At 31.4% G+C, this 22,042-nt stretch overlaps 2 protein-coding genes across 3 annotated transcripts in view; one reads left to right on the top strand and one right to left on the bottom strand.

Moving 5' to 3' along the window:
• The window catches only part of LOC134269766 (inactive rhomboid protein 1-like), a 228,453-nt gene that overhangs the window by 39,311 nt on the left and 167,100 nt on the right, over positions 1-22,042 (top strand). The gene's annotated exons all lie outside the window — the stretch shown is intronic.
• Positions 72-21,570, bottom strand: LOC134269765 (uncharacterized). 2 transcript variants are annotated; one of them, XM_062751971.1, is made up of 5 exons: positions 21,404-21,570; positions 18,502-18,586; positions 18,126-18,311; positions 6,697-6,858; positions 72-344 (listed from the first exon to the last, which is right to left on the bottom strand). In XM_062751971.1, the coding sequence occupies exons 3-5, from the start codon at positions 18,181-18,183 to the stop codon at positions 112-114; spliced, it is 453 nt and encodes a 150-aa protein (XP_062607955.1). In that variant the 5' UTR covers positions 18,184-18,311; positions 18,502-18,586; positions 21,404-21,570; the 3' UTR covers positions 72-111. The 2 variants fall into 2 exon arrangements, with proteins under 2 accessions (XP_062607955.1, XP_062607954.1); XM_062751970.1 differs by lacking the exon at positions 21,404-21,570 and having other exon boundaries at positions 18,502-18,736.

Genomic DNA, 22,042 nt, shown 5'->3' with positions numbered 1-22,042 from the left:
CGATAAACCTTGTTTATCGATTGTGAAACTATGATTTGCTCATTTTTGTTAATTTGGCGTGCCATACATAGACACAGTTTGAAACTCTGTTTAGTAATGGTGCACTTGGTGCTAACATGAAATGTGAGAGAAAACACGCATTGTTATAAAAGTAATAATATACACAGTCATGGTCCATTGGCTACTATGGTTGGCTGCGTTACAGCCATCATGGTTACATGATTCCAGGCATCCGTCCACTAGTTCCTCCCCACGACCATCCCCCGAGTCATACAAGATATCCCCGCAATGGCTTCCCCAGTCATAGTCGCCACACTGTCTCACGACGATACTGGAACCATCACCTGAAAAGGTACAGCATAGTGATTTATATCTATGAATTATACCAATTTTAAACAATTCTGTTTGTAAACTCTACATGTATATAATTATAAGGGTAAGTTTGGAATCTTGCATCGTCCATATAGTGAAAACTGAAGCTCTAAAACAAATGTTTCATTATAAGGACATGGCAATTTTATTACATACATACATTGTACGAATAATTTAGTAAATTTGAGATTGAAATTACTCTTATCCAAATACATCTTCGCAAGAACAAATTAAAGAATTTCTAAACAACTCAGGGAAATTGCAAATAAAATAAGTCTATATCTTCCACTCAAATAACACTACATTATTTTTTTTTTATCATATCAAAGGTACTTCACATTTTGGCATTAAAGGGGCATAGACAGTTTCAGTTAAAAATGTCCAAATTTATTTTTTGATTTTTACAAATATTTAACTAAGGTCTTTCTAATGATTATCAAAATTGTGAACTTCAGTTGTCGAGATACAAAACAGATTTGAGGCTCAAAACCTTTGTTATGTAAACAGGGTCCGTGCTATGTTTTTTTACATAGATAAATATACTTATATTTGTTCGTTCAAAATAGATAATTTCAATAAAGAAATTAATTCAAAATACAATTAGACAGTTTCTAGTGATTTGCTGAATTTCATTTTGTTATAAATATGATATTTTCTATATGTAAACAAAAACAAAGCACGAGCGCCTTGTTTACATTATGAAAAACTTAGTTCTGTAACTTGTTTTTTGCTGATCATAAGATGATGCCTTAGTTAGGAATTGTATGCATTAAAACTGGTTTAAAAAATTCAGTTGAAACTGTGTCCATAATCCTTTAAGCAGTAGTGGAAATAAGAAAGAAAAAGACACTATTTAGTGATGCTTGGTGAGTTGATTTCTATAAATCACAAGATTAAAATAAGATTTTGTTTAAATATGCATAGTGAAGATTCAAGCATTATATTGAAATAGATACATTTTGCCCACAATGTTGAACAAGAATAATTTTGCAGGGCTGTCCAGAATCCTGACAAAAGTAGGGGCATTCTCCTCCTTATTCATCTTAATATATTTTTTATATCAATAATGAATCTTAATTAGCGTCATGTGGATTAGTTCGAAAATGATTAAGAGAGAAGCACTTTTGGCAATGAATTTGTAGTTCCCGCTTCCCCGGTGCCTTAGGTGTAATAATTCGTGTATTATTTAATTAATTCCGGTCTCTCCAGGCAGTCTTCTCCCCTGATAATTGCGTTTTGAAGTATTTTATATCGATGGCCCGGTATCGCCGATAAGGATCCGCAATATGTCCTCAAGCTGGTGACAGTATTCCGTAACTTGGTAATTTCAGCTTCGTGTTAAGGCAACGGAAAAAATCAATAAATATGAATTTTGTGAACGATTAACTTTCACTTCAAAGTAAGTCTTCATAAATCATTAAAGCTTGTTAAACGTAACTTATATTGAAGTTCTCTATAGTATTAATTATTGAAACGTTTGTTTGTGCTGATATTTTGTTAAAGAAGTTTGTAACAAAGTGTACTATTTTTCTTTGACATCTTTCTGTGAGATAACAAGTTTGTGCTGTTTAAAGCTTCAGCTTTCATCTTGTTTCGTGAAAAACTGGCATTAATTTGGAAATTAAAAAAATCGTTTACATCGTGATTTTTTTTTCAATCTACAACAGCATATTTTATTATACTGTCGAACCTCTTGTCTCCCTTAATTTTATTTTATATCAAATTAACACTATTGAATCTAATTAAAAATGATAATAAGTTAAAATATAGTGAATATGAAGTAAAATCAGTACTGCACTTTTATTGATTTTTTATCGGGCAAGACCATTATAATATCGAATACTTCTGATGAGTACATGCCAAAGGGTCTTTTTTATACGCTTCTTCCCTAAATGTGCTATCAGAAATCGGAGCTATTCTTAACTCAGAAGCAATGCATAATGTTCAACCAACTAGACCGCAAGTAAATTAACTGCAGTCGCTCTTCTATATTTTATTGTCAATTGGACAAATATGAATGTATAAATTTTATAGGAGCAAACCCTGTATCCCATGGAATAAAATTGTATTCATTTAGAAGGGACTCTTGATTAGATATACTGTATCCACATTTGAATAAATACATCTCCTACAAGTTATAATACTTTGATTTAAAAATATATGTAAAATTACTTTGTTTATACATTGTATTTGGTTGTTTATTTTTTTTTAATTTAAAAATCATAATGCCCCCCCCCCCCCAAAAAAAACATCATATTTTTAAAAATTTTGCTAATCAGAACAACAGCAGGCATGGGGTTTCCGTTAAAGAAAAAAAAAACTCATTGAAAATTGTTTTAAATCTTTTAGTGTAGAATAAGACTTTTCAATATGATAAATCCAAAGATTTAAAAAATCATTTTCTAAAACATCAGCGATATTGAAAATGGCGCTGTGCTTCGCGGCCTCCGTGGTTAATCAGCGTTAGGCTTCATCGATTTACTTCTCACTCGGCGCAAACTAATGATACAATTTGTGTCTTGATGGAATAGCTGACGTTGCTTATTCTTATTTTCCCCCACAAAATTTAGATAAACAATTTTGAAAGGAAGACTATGTTGGTAGTAACAGAATCAAGATTGTTAATTAGAGGTAATGTGAAAAACAGCGGGCATCATATAGAAGCATTTAAGAGCAGGAGATCTAAACTGAAAAACAGCGTGTACATTTAACATAGCTTAAAAATTAAATTGCAGAAATATTTCAAGAGTTGGTTTGAGAATTTTTCTCAAAGGTATCATATTTTAAACCCAAAACAGTTTATATAATGGAATAGTTGAAATCTTTAATAATAATTATTTTTTTTTTTTTTTTTAAAAAAGATTATTGTTATTTTTAAAAAGTACAGTGTATAACCGATTTAAAACAAATATTTTCATCTAAAATTAAGATTCGGCGAAATGTAAGCTTTTTTTTTCTCTTTAGCAATTTTCACTATATAGACGTCATACGAATACTGTTCTTCTTTGCCAGAAAAAAATTTTAATTACACCTCGAGTGATGTTTTTAGAATATTTTATACCAAGTACCAGCGATTCAATTTCCTACGTAAATGCTTTCTGTCGTTTATCCAGGACTTATTTAAGTATTGAGTTACGGAAATAGGACTTCGGCAGGAACAAAGTAGTTCTTTTATCTTTGGCGGAGGATTTCCTATGTTCAACTCTTTTTTGCAGAATAAATTAAACGTGTCATGTGTAAGCAAGTTCCAAACGAAATTTCCGCTCGTTTATTATAATAGCTAATTGAGGAATTGTTGCTACGGCAGTTTCAATAAACCAAATTTCTAAAAAACACTTCATATGTAGGTGGAACAAAGTGCGAACTTCAAAAGTCTGACCACAGAAGCATCAAGGTAGAAAGATTATATTAAAAATAAATGTTAGATTCATTTTATTATAATCCGCTGCTTCCGCTTCCGTTCACGGTAGTTCAGTCGGTAGAGCGCTAGCTCCGTGATCGGGAGGTCGTAAGTCCGAATCTCGGCCCCGACTGACCTAAGTCGATAAAAAATGGGTAACAACTGTTCCTTAGCTATGCTTTGAAGTGAAAGTTACGGGTCCTTCGGATGAGACCTTTTAAAAAAACCGAGGACCCGCGTCACAGCAGGCGTTGGCACGATTAAAAACCTTCACCGCTCAATGGCCCTAGCTGAGTGTCGAGTAAAGGCCAAAATTTGAAGCCCTTCGCCGGTATATGGTGACGTCTCTATATGAGTGAAAATTCTCGAATTAAAAATAAATCAATTAACGCCTGATTTTTGGTCTTATGTCAAAACTAAATTAGCTGAATTGTTGTTCCGTTCTCATTTGGTCTGTCACACACATTAATCTGTTGTTAATGTTAATTTCAAAGAGTAAATATAGTCATATTTTGAATGCTATCATACATTAAAAAAATATAATTATATATTGAATCCCGGACAGTTTGAAATTTACAGATAAGTATTTAAAACTTATCGAACAAATGTATAATTAGCTGTATTAAACAAGAGGTACTGTTCACATGAGCACTGAGCTCACTAAATCTTCCACAAGATTACAATGGCAAAAACTTTTTTACCTTGGAGACCGGAAAAAGTGTCAGATCAGAAACTATAATAAGAAGTGCACAATAGCATTATGTGCTAAAGAATCTGTGAAAGTATAATGACATTATTCAGTGGTATTGGAGGAAATGCGGATAAGAGATGGGAACCCTTCAATATTAAAAATAAAAGTATCAAACTTTCACGTTTTGTTACGGAAAACCAAAAATATGTGTCCGATCAAAAAGTGAAATAGGAGGTGCACAATGACACTATGTAACACAGATTCTTTGAAAGTCTCATCCAATTTCATTAAGTAGTATAAGAAGGAGATGGGTACCAAAAAGCGTATAACAGACGGACGGACCGGTGTATAGACATCCTGATCGCCTTCTTTGTATATACCATCCCCTTTTTCAATTGGCAGTATAATAAACAGTTGACATTCTGAAGTCGTAATAATATATAGAGATATTTTAGTTAGAAATGATGATTAAGGCTAATGGTATTAATTAATGTTTCAATACTAGATAACTGAAAATTATTTTTAATGATTGCCATTAATTTTTTTCATTGTAATACAAATCAAAGATTTTAACAATATAATTTATCAATTTTAGGCAGAATTATTATAATACATTTTAAAAATTTTATCAAGATATTTTATCAATGTTAGTCCGAATTTTTCACAGAAATCTGTAGGTGAAATAGCCTTGAACTAATTAACGCTTTTGATTTCAAATAATTCAATACCGGTGACGCAAGGACTTAAATTTTTAAAATTTAAAACTAAGGAATACCTTGACGTACTTATCAAACAAATTGCATGCACGATAACAAATAATCAATAAGATATGCAAGATGAAAGAAAGTCATAAAACATTTCTTCACAATGATATCTTCATCCACAATGTGTTTGTAAAACAAAAATGACAGAGGTATAAAAGAAGACATTGATTTTATATTTCTTTGATTTATATTTTAGCGTTTCTTTCCGTGCAGTTCTAATGTTTCGGAGAAGCACGTGGGCAAACCTACAAAAGACACCTTTTAATATTGTGATGTAATTACGCGTGTCTGTTCTGTGTTGACTTTTATGATAATATACAGGTTAGAGTACGTGTTTGTCAAGGAACAAAGAAAACAACAACAGGGCTGGTTACGAAATCCAACATTACATCAAGAAAAACGTTCTTTTTAGTCTAAAATAAGTCATTATTTCGCAACGTCAATAACGATCGGCATAAAATGTGTAATATATATAATAAAGCGTAATTTTTCTATACTTTATAACTTTGTCATTATTTCTTATTTTGGTAGGTTTAAAATCTTGGAAAATAATACAAAAGATATTATAAAGGAAACTTATTTTGGGTGAAACCATGAATAATTGAACAACCTTCAAGTAAACAGTAAAGTTTTAGAGAAAGCTTTAGGTACATGTAGGTATTGAACACTCTATACTACATGAATCTAACGAATTAATTCCTCCAAACCATGCTGATCAAGGGTGCTAATTTTATTCAAAATAAATGAGGATGTCTCAATGTATTAGTTGAGCTATACAAATCCTATTTTCTTTTTACAAACCAAACCTAAACAAAAATATATCTACTCTGATTGATATACAGTTAAAAATCAAGTTACACTTTTCTAAAGCAAGCGAAAAGAATCCTAACCTTAAGGTCACTGAGTGCATAAGCATTTTGGCCTGTTAATCTAGATATTGAAATGATCCTTGAATTCTTTCCAAAACAATTCTTAAAGCATATAAAGAGGATATTCAATGATTAAGTTGGATTTGGGATGCTCCGCATTCTTTAAAGTTTCAATAACTCTTGTCCACTCTTGAAATAAATTCTAGAAAATCCATTTTAAAAAATTATATTTTTTGTTTTCGATATTTTCTTCCATAATCCTTTTGACCATCGAAGGCGCAATGGTAAGAGTGGCGGAGTAAGTAGATGATCCTTACGTTGAGGGTTCGAATCCCAATGCGGGACGTAGAGACCGGTCCTTTGGATGAAAACAAGTTCTCGCAAAAGGTGCTGACACGATAAAGATTCCTTACTGCTCATTGGCCCTGTGTGCCAAGTGAAGGGCTTAATATGCAGATGTCCATCGGTAGTTGGTAGCATCTCAAACTTGACAGTATAGAGTATGAAATATCAATTATGATTTTGTGTCAGGATTTTATTTTTTAAAAAAGAGGAATAAGAACATAAGGCATGCCAATAAAAATAGCACAGATAGCTTACTTCTTTTTCCTTTCAGCTTTATGCAGTGAGTGCCTTTGAAGAATTCGAACACACAAGTTCTGCTAATGAAGAGGGAGGTGGTTAGGTCTTTTTTGAATTCGTCATCGCAAGCCTTGTTTTGGCCATTCAAGGAAGTACAGACATAACAGTCTATGGAATATACTGAAAAAGCAAAACCAATGAAGTATAGATATAACAGTCTACAGATAAACTGAAAACGCAAAAACAATGAAGTATAGATATAACAGTTTATAGATAAACTGAAAACACAAAAATAATGAAGTATAGATATAACAGTCTATAGATATACTGAAAAAGCAAAAACAAGTACATGAAGTACAGACTTAACATCTGTAGAGAATTCTGAAATAGCCACATCAAAAAATAGAGAAGTAACAGTCTGAAGATAATACTAAAATAACAAAATTATGAAGCACAAATAGACCTGTCTAAAGAGAATACTGAAAAGGGAAATTAGGACTAACATTCTGAACAGTCTATTGTGAATACTGAAATATATAAAAATCAAGTGTAGACAAACAGTCTATGAGAAATACTTAAAAAAAGCAAACTCACGAATGACAGACAAAACTATCACACAGTAGAGACAGTCTTAGAAAAATATCGAAATTGCAAAATCAAGATACATTAACATAAGGCTATAGAATAAAATATTAGAAAGAAAAATAATGAAAATACTGACAAAACAATGTTAAGAGAATATGGAAACAGAATAGTCATGGGAGTGCATATGTATATACAAATAACGGTCTGTAGAAAATAACAAATCAAAATATCAAGAGCAGACATTATGTTTCTGTACATAATCATCTGTCTGTATATATGTTTTCAGGACCACAATGTAAACTAGTTGTAAACTAATTGTGCAATCCTGTATAAATAAAGGATATTATTATTATTATTATTATTATCACTAAATGAACAGAAAAATTCAAATTAAGAAGTACATAAAAACAGTCTTTACAGAGTTCTGAAATGTGGGAAAATACGGTATGACAGACATACTCTCTCAGTATCAGTCTATACAGAGTTCTAAAATAGCAAAGTTTAGAATGTACATACAAAATACGATGAATATAAGACTAAAACGAAGTAAGTATTGATGCACGTAGCTACAAAGTGTAAAAAGACAAAAAGCATGGAATTAGGGAAAATGATTTTTTTTTTCCAGATGTCGTTTCTGTAAATATTTAAAATTCTAAATTTCAACTGGCGATTTTGAATATAAAAGGAAAGTACAGAAAATATGTATCCAACACATATTTTAATGTAAATTCGAAGTAACATCTTTAATTATAAAGAAGAAAACTGGTAATATCTATTTGTATCACGAAAAATTACATCATTGTTAGTTTGAATCCATCGCAGAGTAACAATCTGACATGTATATAGTATGTTTATAGTAACATTGGCAATCAGTCAAACCCCAGGCAGGTGCACTTAGACTGATTATTCCAATATCATACTGTTCTCTTACGTGATTAATGAACTATGGAAGTTGATATGATTAGGCCGTATTTGTTTGTTTTCGGGCCATCAGGGAAAAGTGAAAGACATAAGTTGATCCTTATGTTGCGGGTTTGAATCCAATGTTAAAGGATAATGAGCAGAGGTCGATCTTGAACAATCTATAAGCAACTTAAACTGTATTCAGGGCATAAGACACAGACCCCTTGAACATTCCAGAGGTAGATTCACGTGCCTAAAAGGAGTAAGCATCCCCTAAGGACTAATTGATTCCGCCATGAGGCTTTCGAATTGATCAAGGATATTTTGTACAGTTAAACTGGGTGTAATTTTAAACAAATGCCTAACATTAAGTATCAAACACGTCAGCCCAAAAAGACCCAATGATAAACAAAATGCTGACTTTAAACGAAATTGTTGAAGTCCATAGCAGCAACTTATCGTTCCTTACAACTTCCCAACAACTAAATGAATTTCCAAGTCTAAATTTGAAGCCCTCCACAAGCAAGTGGCGATTCTCACAATGATAGAAAACAAATTGACTAGAGCTTAATTAGGGTAGATTATTATTATTATTTTAATTAATGGGTTCTAAAAGCAAAAAAGAAGTAAACTGAAAATTCAAATTTTTTTAATGAATTGATTAATGTAGAGGCAAACGTGCAGTTTTCATTTGTATCAATCGTTTATTAAGATTTAATGGACCTAACTTAAGGCAAATGGCACCATTTTGAATTGTACATGAGGATGTGTCATTACTTGCTTTGTTGTCCGTATTGAAGGCCTACAAGTCAAAAGCAGATGTTTTATCCCCCTAGGCACATGATTCAACTTAAAGAATATTCCTGGGTTATTGACTCATAACTGTTCGAAACTCTACATAAAGATTTGGATTGTCTGTTTGGATTTTTGTTGTTTGTTTTAGAACAATTACTCTTCGTTAACTTTACCCTTTTCATTACCACAAAACAACATTTATTAAATAAAATTCTTTTCTGTGGTAAGAAAAAAGTTTTTTTCCTTCTAAATAAATAAACTAGCATGGTGTTTTTGTAATGGATGCATCCTTCGAAGTCCAAGTTACAGTTAATCTTTTATCAAGTATAGAGAGTATAAGATAATATATAACTGTGTCTACCATTTTATTTTTTTTTTCACTGTGTGTTTTAAACCCCTCCAAGGACATTTCAAGGAAATACAGTACACAATTCTCCAGGAATGCTGCTATTACCTCTGACAAAGCCATCACCTGGCAATCTTCTGTATTTGTGTATCAGTGTTAAGTAAACAATAAAACACTTCGTCTTGCAATACAGATATCTTAAAGGGCGTAACATAAAAATAAAAAGCTCTTTGCTTATATTTTACAAATGTCTTGATTGTGATCATAATGTAGATAGCTCTGTAGAACTCTCTTCTCGGGAGAAACTCAGAAAAAATCTACAGATAATCAACAAGAAATCCTTTCTACTGGTAGAGTCGCCATGACCTTCACTCAGTGCTGGAAGTCGAAAGAGGGAGCTTGTATTAATGTCTCAGTAATAGTCAGCTAAAGTCCTAGAAGCTTTCACGAGATAACGAGATTTCTTTACTCTGTATGAAATCAGACTAAGGTGCCGAAACAAAACAATTTACCGGCTTAAATTGATTTTGTATATATATTAGCAATGGCAACAAAAAGAAACTCTCCTCTAGAAGGTGTATTATCAATATAAAGCTTCGCATATATATATTCCACATTTAAAATAAAACTACACGAAAAAAGGTTATCCATACCTAATGTATACACATTTTAAATATTTCAATGTTTTTGTACGTTTAATTTCTTTTTTGCTATTCTTTTATGCATATAAATAAAATAACTCCAGACATAATACATTCATTTTGGGGGAGTTTGTTTAAATTCGTTAATTTAACTTTCAGTGAATGCAAACAAAACAATGATTGGTGTTGTATAATTTATTCTATTAAGGGAAGTATTCAAGTCCTAATCTTGGTGTTCGGGAAAACTCAGAATGTATTGCAAAAAAGTGTTGTGCAGCGAACCTAACCGGGCGCCAACACCTTCTAATTCAATTTATCTATTTTCTATTAGGCTTCCTTTTTAATATAAAACCTGACATACTATCTGAACCCTTATTGGGAAATTCAATCAGTTGTTATTGTGTTATGTACATTTGGAGGGTGCTAATTTCATTCAAAATAAATGAGGATGTCTAATCTATCGTTCATCTAATAACGTCTACCCAAATCCTATTTTATAACTGGGCGACCTTTATCTATTTGATGATAAAATCGATACATACATCATTTTATGCATTAGTAAACCGCATAGACTTAATTCAACTCGAAATAGTTTTTATTTGTTTCGTGGTATGTTTTTTTTTCTTTGTTTTATAAATTGGTGAAATTTTAATACGTGCTTTAACATGTAAATAAGTCTGTATTTGGTCGCAACTTTGTAAAATAATTTTTTTCCCATTTCGTTTAAGCATGTTTATTAAGATGTTTTATTGTCGTTGATTAAAATATTATTATTTATTGTAACATTAACGAGGATTTATCTTGAAAATCACAAATCTCTCTGGGGATCAGGGTAGACGTAAGGAGGTTGGTTCCTTTAAAAGGTATGTGTCATCACCCTAGAGAAATACAATAAACTTAAGTTGTGTTATTTTAATGTTATTTAGTTTTATGTTCAACTTCCCTTACTTATGCAGCAATATACCTTCATCACCTGCATACGAAGTTTATATCTCTCAGCTGATTCGATATGCAAGAGCATACTCTACCTATGCACAATATCTAAAACGAGGCAAATTATTGACAAACAAGTTGATGAAACAATAATATCAACAGTCTCGTTTAAAGTCATCATTTCGTATGTTCTTTAGTCGATACCATGACCTTGTCACCAAATGCAATTTATCATTGAGTCAAATGCTGACTTCCGTTTTTCATACTTAATGTTTACTTAATCGATTATTTACACACTGAATTAACGACGGGTTTTTCCGTTATTTCCTGATCATGACAAGGAGCACATGGCAGGTGTGACCGGTCGGCAGGGGGGTTGCTCACTCCTTATGTTTTATCACTTCTCCGTGGCACCTGATCCCACCTCTGATGTTTCGGAGGTCCGTGTTTGCTCTGCTATTTTGTATTGTTTATTGGGCTTTTCAGCTTTAACACTGTTCGTTATGTCCATATATTTCATTGTATTGTTTATAGTTTTATGAAATTGATCATAATTCGTCATACTCTGCTTTTTTGTTATTAACTATAAATAAGTACAGTTTTAAAGTTTACACTCAATCAAAGTATATTTGTTATGAATCAAATATCGTTTTATTTTATCTTTAAATATCGCTATAAATTATTGTTTTTCATTGAAGGAAATATTATTTATATGTACATTGATGTATTGATGTAAACATTTATATCACTTATATTGATTTGAAAATATTGAAGCTCTTAATCCTCAAAAATGATTATAGAGTAAAGGTTCATTGTTAATCAAATTAAACAAATTAAAAGTATCTATTGGAATGAAGTATACTTTGTTTTACTTAACTATAAATTGTAGATAAGTATAAAGAAGTTTTGTCAGGACAATCCTTTAACTATTGTTTCTAAAAAAGAAAATAGACCCTAAGCTTAAATGCAGTCTTCATCTCTTTGATTAGACTCATTTAAAATTATGCAAAAGAAAATGCAACATTTGTCATTATACGAACTGTCAAATATTTCCATTCATATGTCTTATATGATTTATTCCGGCGAGCTTTGACACATCTGTTTCATATTTGGCTATTTTACTAGAAGAAGACGCTGGTGGTGGTCTAGCAACCATGATAAATAGACTCAACACCCTTTATTTATGCAGCAATATATATACATCGCCTGCATATGGGGGCTTATATCTATCAATTGATTTGATACGCAAGGCAATTGCTATACATTTTAACAATTTCTGAAATGTTATTGACAAACAAGTTGATGAAACAAGAATATCAGCAGTCTCGTTTAAAGTCATCATTTTGTAAGTTCTATGGTTGATCTAATGAATTTATCAGCCAAAAAAAAATTATCATTTAGTCAAATGCTGACTGACGTTTTTCACACTAATTCATGATAGGCCATTGTTTACAAGGAATAGACATTGAATTGTCGATGTTTTTTTTTTTGTTCTTTTCCGATTATGTCAAGGAGCACACGGTAGATGTGACCGGTCGACAGGGGATCCTCACTCCTCTGTGGCACCTGATTTCACCTCTGATATTGAGGAAGTCCGTGTTTGTTCTGCTCCAAAATTTGTATTGTTAAATGGACTTTTGAGTCAAATACTGGTCGTTATCTCAAAAACTTTCATTATGGAATTCTTAATTGGTTAAAAATTGAAGATATTTTCGCAAAAAGACATAAGAACACTTCAATGAACAAAATATAACCCTAATTGCAGGTTATGGAAAAAGTCTAAATTAAACAGTTCTGTACATTCTTCAAAAGAGACAAAGGACCATTTTTTACTTAAAATATTCAGCCACAAAATTAGTTTATAAACTGTATGTTTTGCATATAATTTAATTGTATCGAATATAATTAAATTTGCATTGTGGATCAAATATAATTAAATTTGCATTGTGGATTCTTAATTTATTCTTATTTAAACAAAAAATTGATGCAGATACTAGTATGCAGAAGATAGTAGTTAGATTTGTCCAAAATCTGCTCAAAAGTTTAGGATCAAATCTCCTTAAATTCTTAAAACTATGAAGGATATGGAGATAACGAACAGTATTCAATATCAAAGTCCATAAAACAATACAAAATAGGAGCAGAGCAAACACGGACCTCTAAAACATCAGAGGTGGAATCAGGTGCCATGGAGGGCTGACCATCAATTAAACTGTGCTTTTAAACTCTTTTTGGTTAAAATACAATGCACAGTTAGTTTCTTTGTTTAGGGAGCCTGGGGGGTCAAACAATTAACCATCAGATATATCTTATTTTTAGAAATGATATCTTAAGGTGTCAACTATCATTTAGCAAAAAAATCATACATTTTAGTTTTAAAACTTGATCATTTTGTATATCTTTATATGAAGTTCTTCTTCTAAAGGAGACCAATATACAATGTAGTCTAAAAATGGCCACAGCCATCCAGTCCTCTTTGTATTTATTTCTCATGTTAAGGACAGATGATACAAACAAACCTTTGTCAAAAAATATAAAAATAACAACTAGAGTCATGTTTAAATGAGTAAAATGGACAAGTTTCACCGCGTAGTTTTTTATTTTTTAATGCAAATTTCCACGAAAATTGGATTCGAAAGGAAAATAAAATTGTATGGATTAATAAGGATGGTTTCAGAAGACAGAATGTTGAACATCATAGAAGGTTTATAATTTCTTTACATTCTAGAATTTTGGTATTTGCATCATTTGCAATGAAATTAGACCAAAAATATATATACCAATCCATTCATCCATGTTTTGTTTGTATCATCTGTCCTTAAAGACAAGTACGAGTAAAAGCATTTTACAGAATGTACAAGCTTTGTGATTATGCATAATATACTTTTCAGGTTATATATACAATCTCATTCAGAACTCTAATTTTTTAAAAGTGTTTTCGTTTACATTAAAGTGATTGTCAAAATAACTTCTAGTAAAAAATGAAAACCGTTGGACACTTATCAAGTTTGGATAAACAAAACGTTTAATTAATGAGTTTTTAAAATGCAATCCTATAACGATTCTTTTCCAAAACAAAAGCAGTTTGTGACCCTAATTATTGTATTAATCGATTAATGACTCTTATAATGTCGTTTATCTACTTGCGCAAACAATTTATAAAACTGGAATTGACGTTATATTCATCGGAAGGTAGATGCGCTTGCAAGAGCGATTATAATGTCACAAAGAGACAAATAGACGTCTATTAACTTTTTCTTTAAGTATTTCCACGTATTTTGTATATGATGTTACAAATAAATCTAAATAATTTCAGAAATTGTGAAAATGCATAAAAATCGACTTGTAAGTTCACCGATAACCATTATCCGATTTTTCAGTATAAGTTGTGGCTATTGGAAATCGCCCCATTTGTCATGTAATCTACTGAGCCCGTTAGTGTCATGTCAGTATTGACAGATGTGTCGTCAGGAGAAGCAGGGAGGCTTGGGTTTTGTCAGGCCCATTCTGGGTCCTTCAGAATCCAACAAATCTGCGGAAATTACTTCATTTGATGACTTTGAGATATTGTTCTTACGTTTTGTTGCTTAGGTTTCCACTTTCTTTTTGGCTTTGTACTGATTCAAATAAAAGTCTATACTGATATTGAAGAGTAGCCACAAGATATCTTCGATCTAATTAGGTTTACCATTTGCGTGGGTTACTGATGTAAATAACTTTAGATGGGCCACACAAGGGAGGTTAATTACAACACTAGACGCTTTCCCGTTTGGTTTCTGAGGTCATTAAATATATTTAGAATTGCATTAACTAAAGACAATATTTCAAGTAGCAAATAATTTGAATTTCTTAATACCAAACATTTTTATCAACAATAAAAATTCAGTTAATTATATACACAGTTTTTTTTTATCTACAATATGTTTAGTTATAGGGCAAGTTTCTAACCTTACGTTATGTCCGTAGTTTTGTTTAAAGATTACAAGAGTATTCAACCCATTCTTATTTTTTATTCCTCTTTAACTTGTCATAAAGAAAATTTTCCCCGAAAAGATGATCAATTGCAGTATTTTTATAACAATATATTATGTAAGCATTGCTTTTGCTCATCCCACGAGATGGAATACATAAACATATCATCCCTGTTTGAAAAGGGAAAAATTCTTCAAGTTGCTTTATTCAGTTAACATTTGTTTACACCTAAGAAATAAGACAATGGACAATAAAAGACAGTGTGCAGATCACCTACTCTGAGACTGCAAGTTTATACATGTATGTGGTATTTAACATCAAAAGCAATATTTAAGCATACTAATATCAGAATTATATGCTTAAGTATTGCTACAGAAATGCTAATACATGCTTACATAGGGGAAATGTCCTCATCAAATGACCTTATACGATAACTGTTTGATTCTGCAGAACCCATTGTAATCCTTCTATCGTGTTACAGTCAAAAGTTCATTTGCTACATCTTTATTCTATCATACACAATCAAAACAAGCCAAAGTATATTTCTTAAAGTTATATTCATATATACGAGATTTTGAAGCAATATTGATATAAGACATTGCTTGTTGTTTGTAATCAATAATGTAAGAAAAATTCGAAATGTAGCATATAGAAATTAATAAAATTTCCCCCTCACAATATTTTCTATAACATACGTATGATTTGAGTGCATATCATCGTAAAAAGCTATAAACAAATATGCTGTTCAAGAATCTGTTACTGATTTGGATATTAAAATGTTACTGTCCGCTGTTCTTACAACAGAATGACTAGACCGTGTGATCTACTTTTTGTAACAATATGATTCGTTCTATTTTACGTATTGTCACCAAAAAGTTTTGTGCATTTTTGTTCGTGCCATATCACCATTTGGCTTGCCTTACATGTGTCAGTAGATGGTATGCCCTTTGTTTTTCTCTCCTTACATGTGTCAGTAGATGGTATGCCCTTTGTTTTTCTCTCCTTACATGTGTCAGTAGATGGTATGCCCTTTGTTTTTCTCTATTATTAGGCTGACAAATCGCTGGAGCACTTAATTAAATATCATAGCTGATCCATCGAGGTGCTTATTTGCAACTTAGTTTTAAAATCACGACTACCTAGATGATTGTTTTCTTTGAAATCAAATCAAATTGTAGCTTTTTAGCAGGAACAATGCCTTTTAATTGATTCCTTTAAGATTTTTTTTTTGTTTTTAGAAAATCGCAGCAGGTCTCCAATCAAAGCTTTTTCCCCACATCCTTCGCTGAAGCCAGTGTTCGAGTGTCAAACAGTCAATATTTGCCTAATGAAGCAACTGCAGTTTGACGTGGGTTAAAAGTGCAACCCGGAATAAAGTGACAATATAATGTTTTATTGAAAACACCACCAAGAAAAACGCCCGAGGAGAAAACGAGGAGCCTGCGATTCCATTTTAAGGATCAATGGAGTGATTGGATTAAACAATATCATTACTGGGGTTTAATTAAAAGTCCATTATTTAAAAATCCAACTAGATATACTGTAAATGAAAAATGGGTTTTTATCTATGTTTAATTGTTATATATGTAGTCATAGTCGTGTGTATTTCTGATAAACTCATGGTTTCAACCATTGATTTTTTTTTTTACACTGAGCGATAAATTCGAGAGTTCATGGTTTAGTTTTTCAGTTGTCTGAATTCGTTATACATAAAGACTGTACATCTATTAATTTAAATGAGGTCTTATAATTTCTTTTAAGAAATATAAAAAAGTCTATAAACAGATGTATTGTTTAAATGCTGTCCTCTTTTCGAATAATGATCTTTAGAAGTTAGTTTAATAAAATCAATAGCCAGAAGAATTACCTTTGGGGTCAGGTTATTTTTTCCTAATCACGTATTGATTTATCTTATAAAGACTTGGATCTGCCATAAAAATGCTTTCATTCAGTGAAATGTTAAGTGGGAAAAAAGAAAATAAGACAATTTTCTATGGGGAAATATCACACATGTGTCCCTAAATGTACATTTCATTTTAAAAATATAAAATTAAGATCTTTCTTAATCTCTTTTAAGATTTGAAAGAGTACAAACTCATTAGAGATTTTGCAATGATAAATAAGAGTTACAATGAAGATGGACAAAATTAAGCAATAAAGTAAACAATATAAAAAATAATGTACATATTTTCTACTACTGTGGTTTCATCAATTTTCGTTGGCATCGATTTTCTTGGATTTGTAAATCAGACATTTTCGAGGAAACGTAATTTCATAGACAAAAGCATTGCCTATACAAATGAATATCATATTTCTTAATTCAAGGAACATTTGAGTTCGTGGATCTGCTCAACAACGAAATCCTCGAAAATTGGTGTTCAATGAATTTTATGAAACCATAGTATATTTGATTTATAATTTCTTATTTTTGTTAACAATACAATAAACATGATTGTTTTGCATTGATTAATATAACAGTATCGAAATCAAACGTTTAATGCATTTTTTCCATTACTTCATTTCTGTTCACACAGAAAAAGCTTGGCAAAACAAAACTTACTCAATGTGATGAGTGTCAGTCCTTAGATCTGACTAGCCTCGCAGATAATTGGCTTTTTTGAAAGTTTGTGTACATGTGTACATGTATATTATTTCCGTAAAATTTATTTGAATATGTCCTTCAGCGTCCATTTTTAAAGTACGTTCTGAACAGTCTACTTTTATATTTAAAAAAATGAAGATGTAGAACAGTGATTAATCTAAAAACAAATCTATTAACATACAGATATGTGAAGATGGCATAAAATACAGACTTCTGGGAATTTCAGAGGTGAGATCAGGTGCCTCGAATATTGAATTAGTTTTGTATAATGAAATATATGGATATATCGAACAGTATTCAAGCTCAGAAGTCAATGAAACCATACAAAGTAGCAGAGCAAACACGCACCTCCATAACATCAGAGGTGGGATCAGGTGCCATGTTCTACTTGAATTATTTTTAAAATGCTTTTTTATATTTTATTGTATTATAAAAACCGACATGAATCTGCAATTAAGATTTTTTTTAAAAATCCCAATTTTATTTTATGTTTACTTTTATTTTTTATCTAAATTAGTGCAAGTATGTAATATGTAGTTTTTTTCTTTTATCTAAATACATGTAATTTTTAAATGTGCATTGGTCCGTTCTTTAAATCGATTCTTTATTATGAAAACAAAATGCTATCAAATCAAATTAAAATTAAATCAATAATAAGAGTAATATTTACCATGTTTAATCGTCACCAGCATAGAAATCTGCAACAGTAGAATGTCTACTTTCCTCATTATGAAAAAAGACACATTCCTAGAGCTTTGAATATCCACAATAACAGTCCTTTAATATCAAAGCATTTCGAAGCAAATCTTTTTAATTCTTCTTAAATACCATCTCCGACATTTTGTTCTTCAAACCACTGAAAACGACAAAGAGAAATAGTCCATTATAAAGCTATAATGTGATGGAGGATTGTGAGACCCGGATAATCTGTCGTCTGAGGCTGTTGCTTTTCTTACTACAGCGACATTCTTACAGCCTCAGTGGACGGGACATGATTGATATTGATTAAAGGAGAAATCTATTATTAATCAGAGTAAAAAGCTTACCTGCAGGACCAGTGCTTTCGTGAAAATAAAAACTCTGTGCGATCGGCATTTCTAGCTAGCCATAGTATACCATATCGTCTTGTTGCTGTTATTGATAAGAAAAGCTGATAAATAAATATGCTTTGAATTATCTAAAGAGACACCAGCAGCTAAGTGATCCAAGTTTTCAATGTATCCTGGGTTATCTGTGAGAGAATAACTTGCTATCGTGTGAGAAAATACATTAAACGCAAAGCTAATCAATACAGGTGCGTGCATCAAATATCAGGAGCAACGAAAGGGGCATTGCTGGTGACTCTATATATTATGCAAATAATATAATAATGCATCATATAGAATTCTGATCAATAGTGTTTTTATACTGAAATGAACGACTAAATCAATACACATTTCAGTGTTTGGGTTTTTCAATGGAAAGTGACGAAATTTGGCCGAAAGTGTGAAATGATAGAAGTGATGAGATAAATGATAGAAGTGATGAGATATCCTAAGCATTGGATTGGTGTGTGAAACTGGTCTTTAATTCTGAATAATTCTGCATGATCTACCATTAGTCATGCTGTTTAAAAATAGTTAAAGTCTCTTCTTTTTCTTGAAGTTGTCACATTTTAAAGAGGAAAAAAAAATTCTGACATGTAAAAAACACTTGAAATCATGAAATCCTTTTTATTATAGCTGTCTCTTGAGTTCTAAAGGAAAAAATGTTCTAAATATTCCATGACAGTACCATTGAAACGAAATCAATTCATCTTCGACCGATATTTTTACATGGAAAATGAATGTAGAATTTATGTCTGATTAATAATACTTTTATCGGACATTATTGCGCTTTCTGATTCGGATGTTCCTTTCTCCGGTAATGACTTATAGTGTCTGTTATATCAAACTGTCAGTGGAGGTGTGAAGAGACCATTGGGGTGCAAAGTTATTTGTGCAATGTAATGGCGTCTCTTTAACCATAATGACACTCTGCGTCATTTTACTTTCACTTTTTGGAATAATTTCATGACAAAGCATGCTAAAGTAAGGTTAGAGATATCATAAATCAAGGGTTTAAATAATACATGCGTGTTTCCTAATATAAGGCCAAGAGAGTTAAATAACGGCATACTTTTCTGTTGCACGTGTACATCGATAGTGAAGTAACTAAAGCTTAGCTTCTAAATGACTGTATAAAGCACTGTAATTACATGAGCATAAATTCACTTCATTTAGATTGCACGATAAATGTCAATAAAAATACCCATGCAGTTCTTAAGAAGTAAACGGTTTCTGTTAAATCACTTATGCTGCATTTACAAAATAACGTTCATGAGGGTTGATGTCTTTCATTTCATTTGAATCTTTTACATCTTAATTCTGTTTCATAGGTATAGCGCCTCTTGCACCATATTAACATATTCTACAATGCTAAATCTGCCGTTAGGGTAATTTACTCTTTTAAAGAGCAATTCATATCTAGCCTAGTTTCCGACTTTAGTGTATTGCCCAAATTTCTGTTTAAGTCTTTGAGGAAGTAATTAGAAAGGTGATTATTCCTTCGTTTTTTATAATCTTATATCAAATGATTCCAGTTAAGAAAGATTACAGGAATATAAATTGTTGATTGGATATTGCAGAGAGAGCTGATATGTGAATATTTCTTCCAATTCAGATGCCTAACTTCAAATGTGTGTAAACCTTGTGTAAACTCTTCTCAACTTTTGAATATATATTAAAATGTAAGGCTATAAATGCTACTGCTAGAAAGAACTATATTTACGATATATTGCATATATTTACAGTCCACAAAAGTCAAATTTTGAAAACTTCCTGAAAGGTGCTGAATTCAATAAATTGTATGAGAAATATAAATGAACAGAACATATTATTGTTTCAAAGTAGTTTGTTCACAATTTTTGTTTTTATGACATCACAAACTAGTCTGATTTTATATCATTTTTTAGAAAGACGACAAAATGAACAAAATTTCAACAATTTTAGCTTTAAAATTTAGAGAGCACAAGTTTGCTCAGGAGCAATATTTACATATTTCACTGATATTATCATTCTAAACATTATATCAAAATATTGAGCCTGAACACACATGCGCTCGGTGACTTTTACTCAAAATATCGACGAAATATGTACATTTTTCTGTAGAATTCATAAAAAAAATGAAATTTACGTCATGTTTGACGTCATTACTTATGAAAATATTCAGTGCGTTGAAGTCAGCATATACCCCCCTATATAAGAACATAATTAAATATTTCTCCATCAAAGTTTGGTTTGGGGGGCAAATATCGGTTATTACCGAATAAAGTTCTTTCTTCTTCTTGTTCAGACGTTCTTGAATAAATTTTGCTTAAAGGAATGTGAAAGCCAGGTAGGTCTATACAGGAATACAATAAATACCCGATGAAATTCAGACAGATTGTTGTAAGAGCTGGTTTCCAAAAAATATAGATCTTGAGGATATTAATGAGAAACTTCACATTCTTTTTAACATCAGCTTCAGAGTACTTGTATGTAAAATACATGTAAGAATGGATAACAGAAACACCTACAGTCAATGTCAATTTGTGGACAGTACATAAAACTCTTAAGTGTTATCTTGTAGAGCAAATGGTGTTGATAAACAATAGTAATCCTATTTCTTTCCATTTTTCCTCTACCAATTGAAAAATTTTAAATCTTGTTGCCTACGTGTCTTTATTGTAGTACAATTCCAGTAATGAGTAAAGCCAGTGTCTAGACTGCAATGTAATCCTATCAACTTTCATCTATATTATCTCCCTAATTATTTAGAGGTCTCTACTTGTTAATTGCTTATGCAGTTTACATTCAGTACCATAATCATACTCTGTGAAGCATTACTCACAAAGACAAAAACTAATTTAAACAAATAAAATTCACATACATTTGTAGCCAGTTCTTCAAAGAACACTGTGTTAACTAGTTAAACTTCTCCTTGGATCCGACCTATATTTGCTGCTCTTTTGACCAGGGCATGTTTCGATTCGTCCGCTTTAGACAAACAACAGTTTAATCTATCTATCACATCTATGCTAGAATGTTTTCGGATTAGCATTAAATCCGAGACAGTTTTTTCTCCCCATGACACGACGGAGGCTAGACAGCACTACTTCGGGAAGTTTTGGCATGATGAATACCCTGTACGAAATTGGCTTGAGTCCATGACCAAAGTTGGCTGTGCACGCAATATTTGGCGTCAACTCCACAAAAACGATTAACAACAGTCAAATTTAATTGATTAATGGAATGCAATCGCCCCTTAACGATATTTTCAACTTTAGAAAGTTATTTGTGAAAAAGAGTAGAAAATTTATTTATTTTTTCCAAATAACAAAACAAAATTGTGATTTTAAAAAATGAAAATCCTTGATCTTTTAGAAATTCGACAATTCACAAAATTAAACAATAAATTGTCCATAGCAGCTTCTGAAATTTGTTATTTTGCAAACTACTTATAATAATCTATAATTATTGACAATGATTGTCCTCGATATATGAAGTATATGGAGATAATGAACAGTAT

The sequence above is a fragment of the Saccostrea cucullata genome, unplaced genomic scaffold, assembly GCF_032062105.1.
Source record: "Saccostrea cucullata isolate Sc308-1 unplaced genomic scaffold, CSIRO_AGI_Scuc_v1 ctg382, whole genome shotgun sequence".
NCBI lineage: Eukaryota > Metazoa > Mollusca > Bivalvia > Ostreida > Ostreidae > Saccostrea > Saccostrea cuccullata.
This window is presented reverse-complemented; position numbering and strand designations above follow the sequence as displayed.

Excerpts from the sequence above, each read along its gene's own strand:
- LOC134269765 (XM_062751971.1), bottom strand. The coding sequence starts at position 18,183 with ATGAGGAAAGTAGACATTCTACTGTTGCAGATTTCTATGCTGGTGACG. Across the intron at positions 6,859-18,125 it reads GCTGGTGACGATTAAACATG|TATATTCCATAGACTGTTAT; the intron begins GTAAATATTACT and ends TTGCTTTTTCAG. Across the intron at positions 345-6,696 it reads AAAGCTGAAAGGAAAAAGAA|GTGATGGTTCCAGTATCGTC; the intron begins GTAAGCTATCTG and ends GTACCTTTTCAG.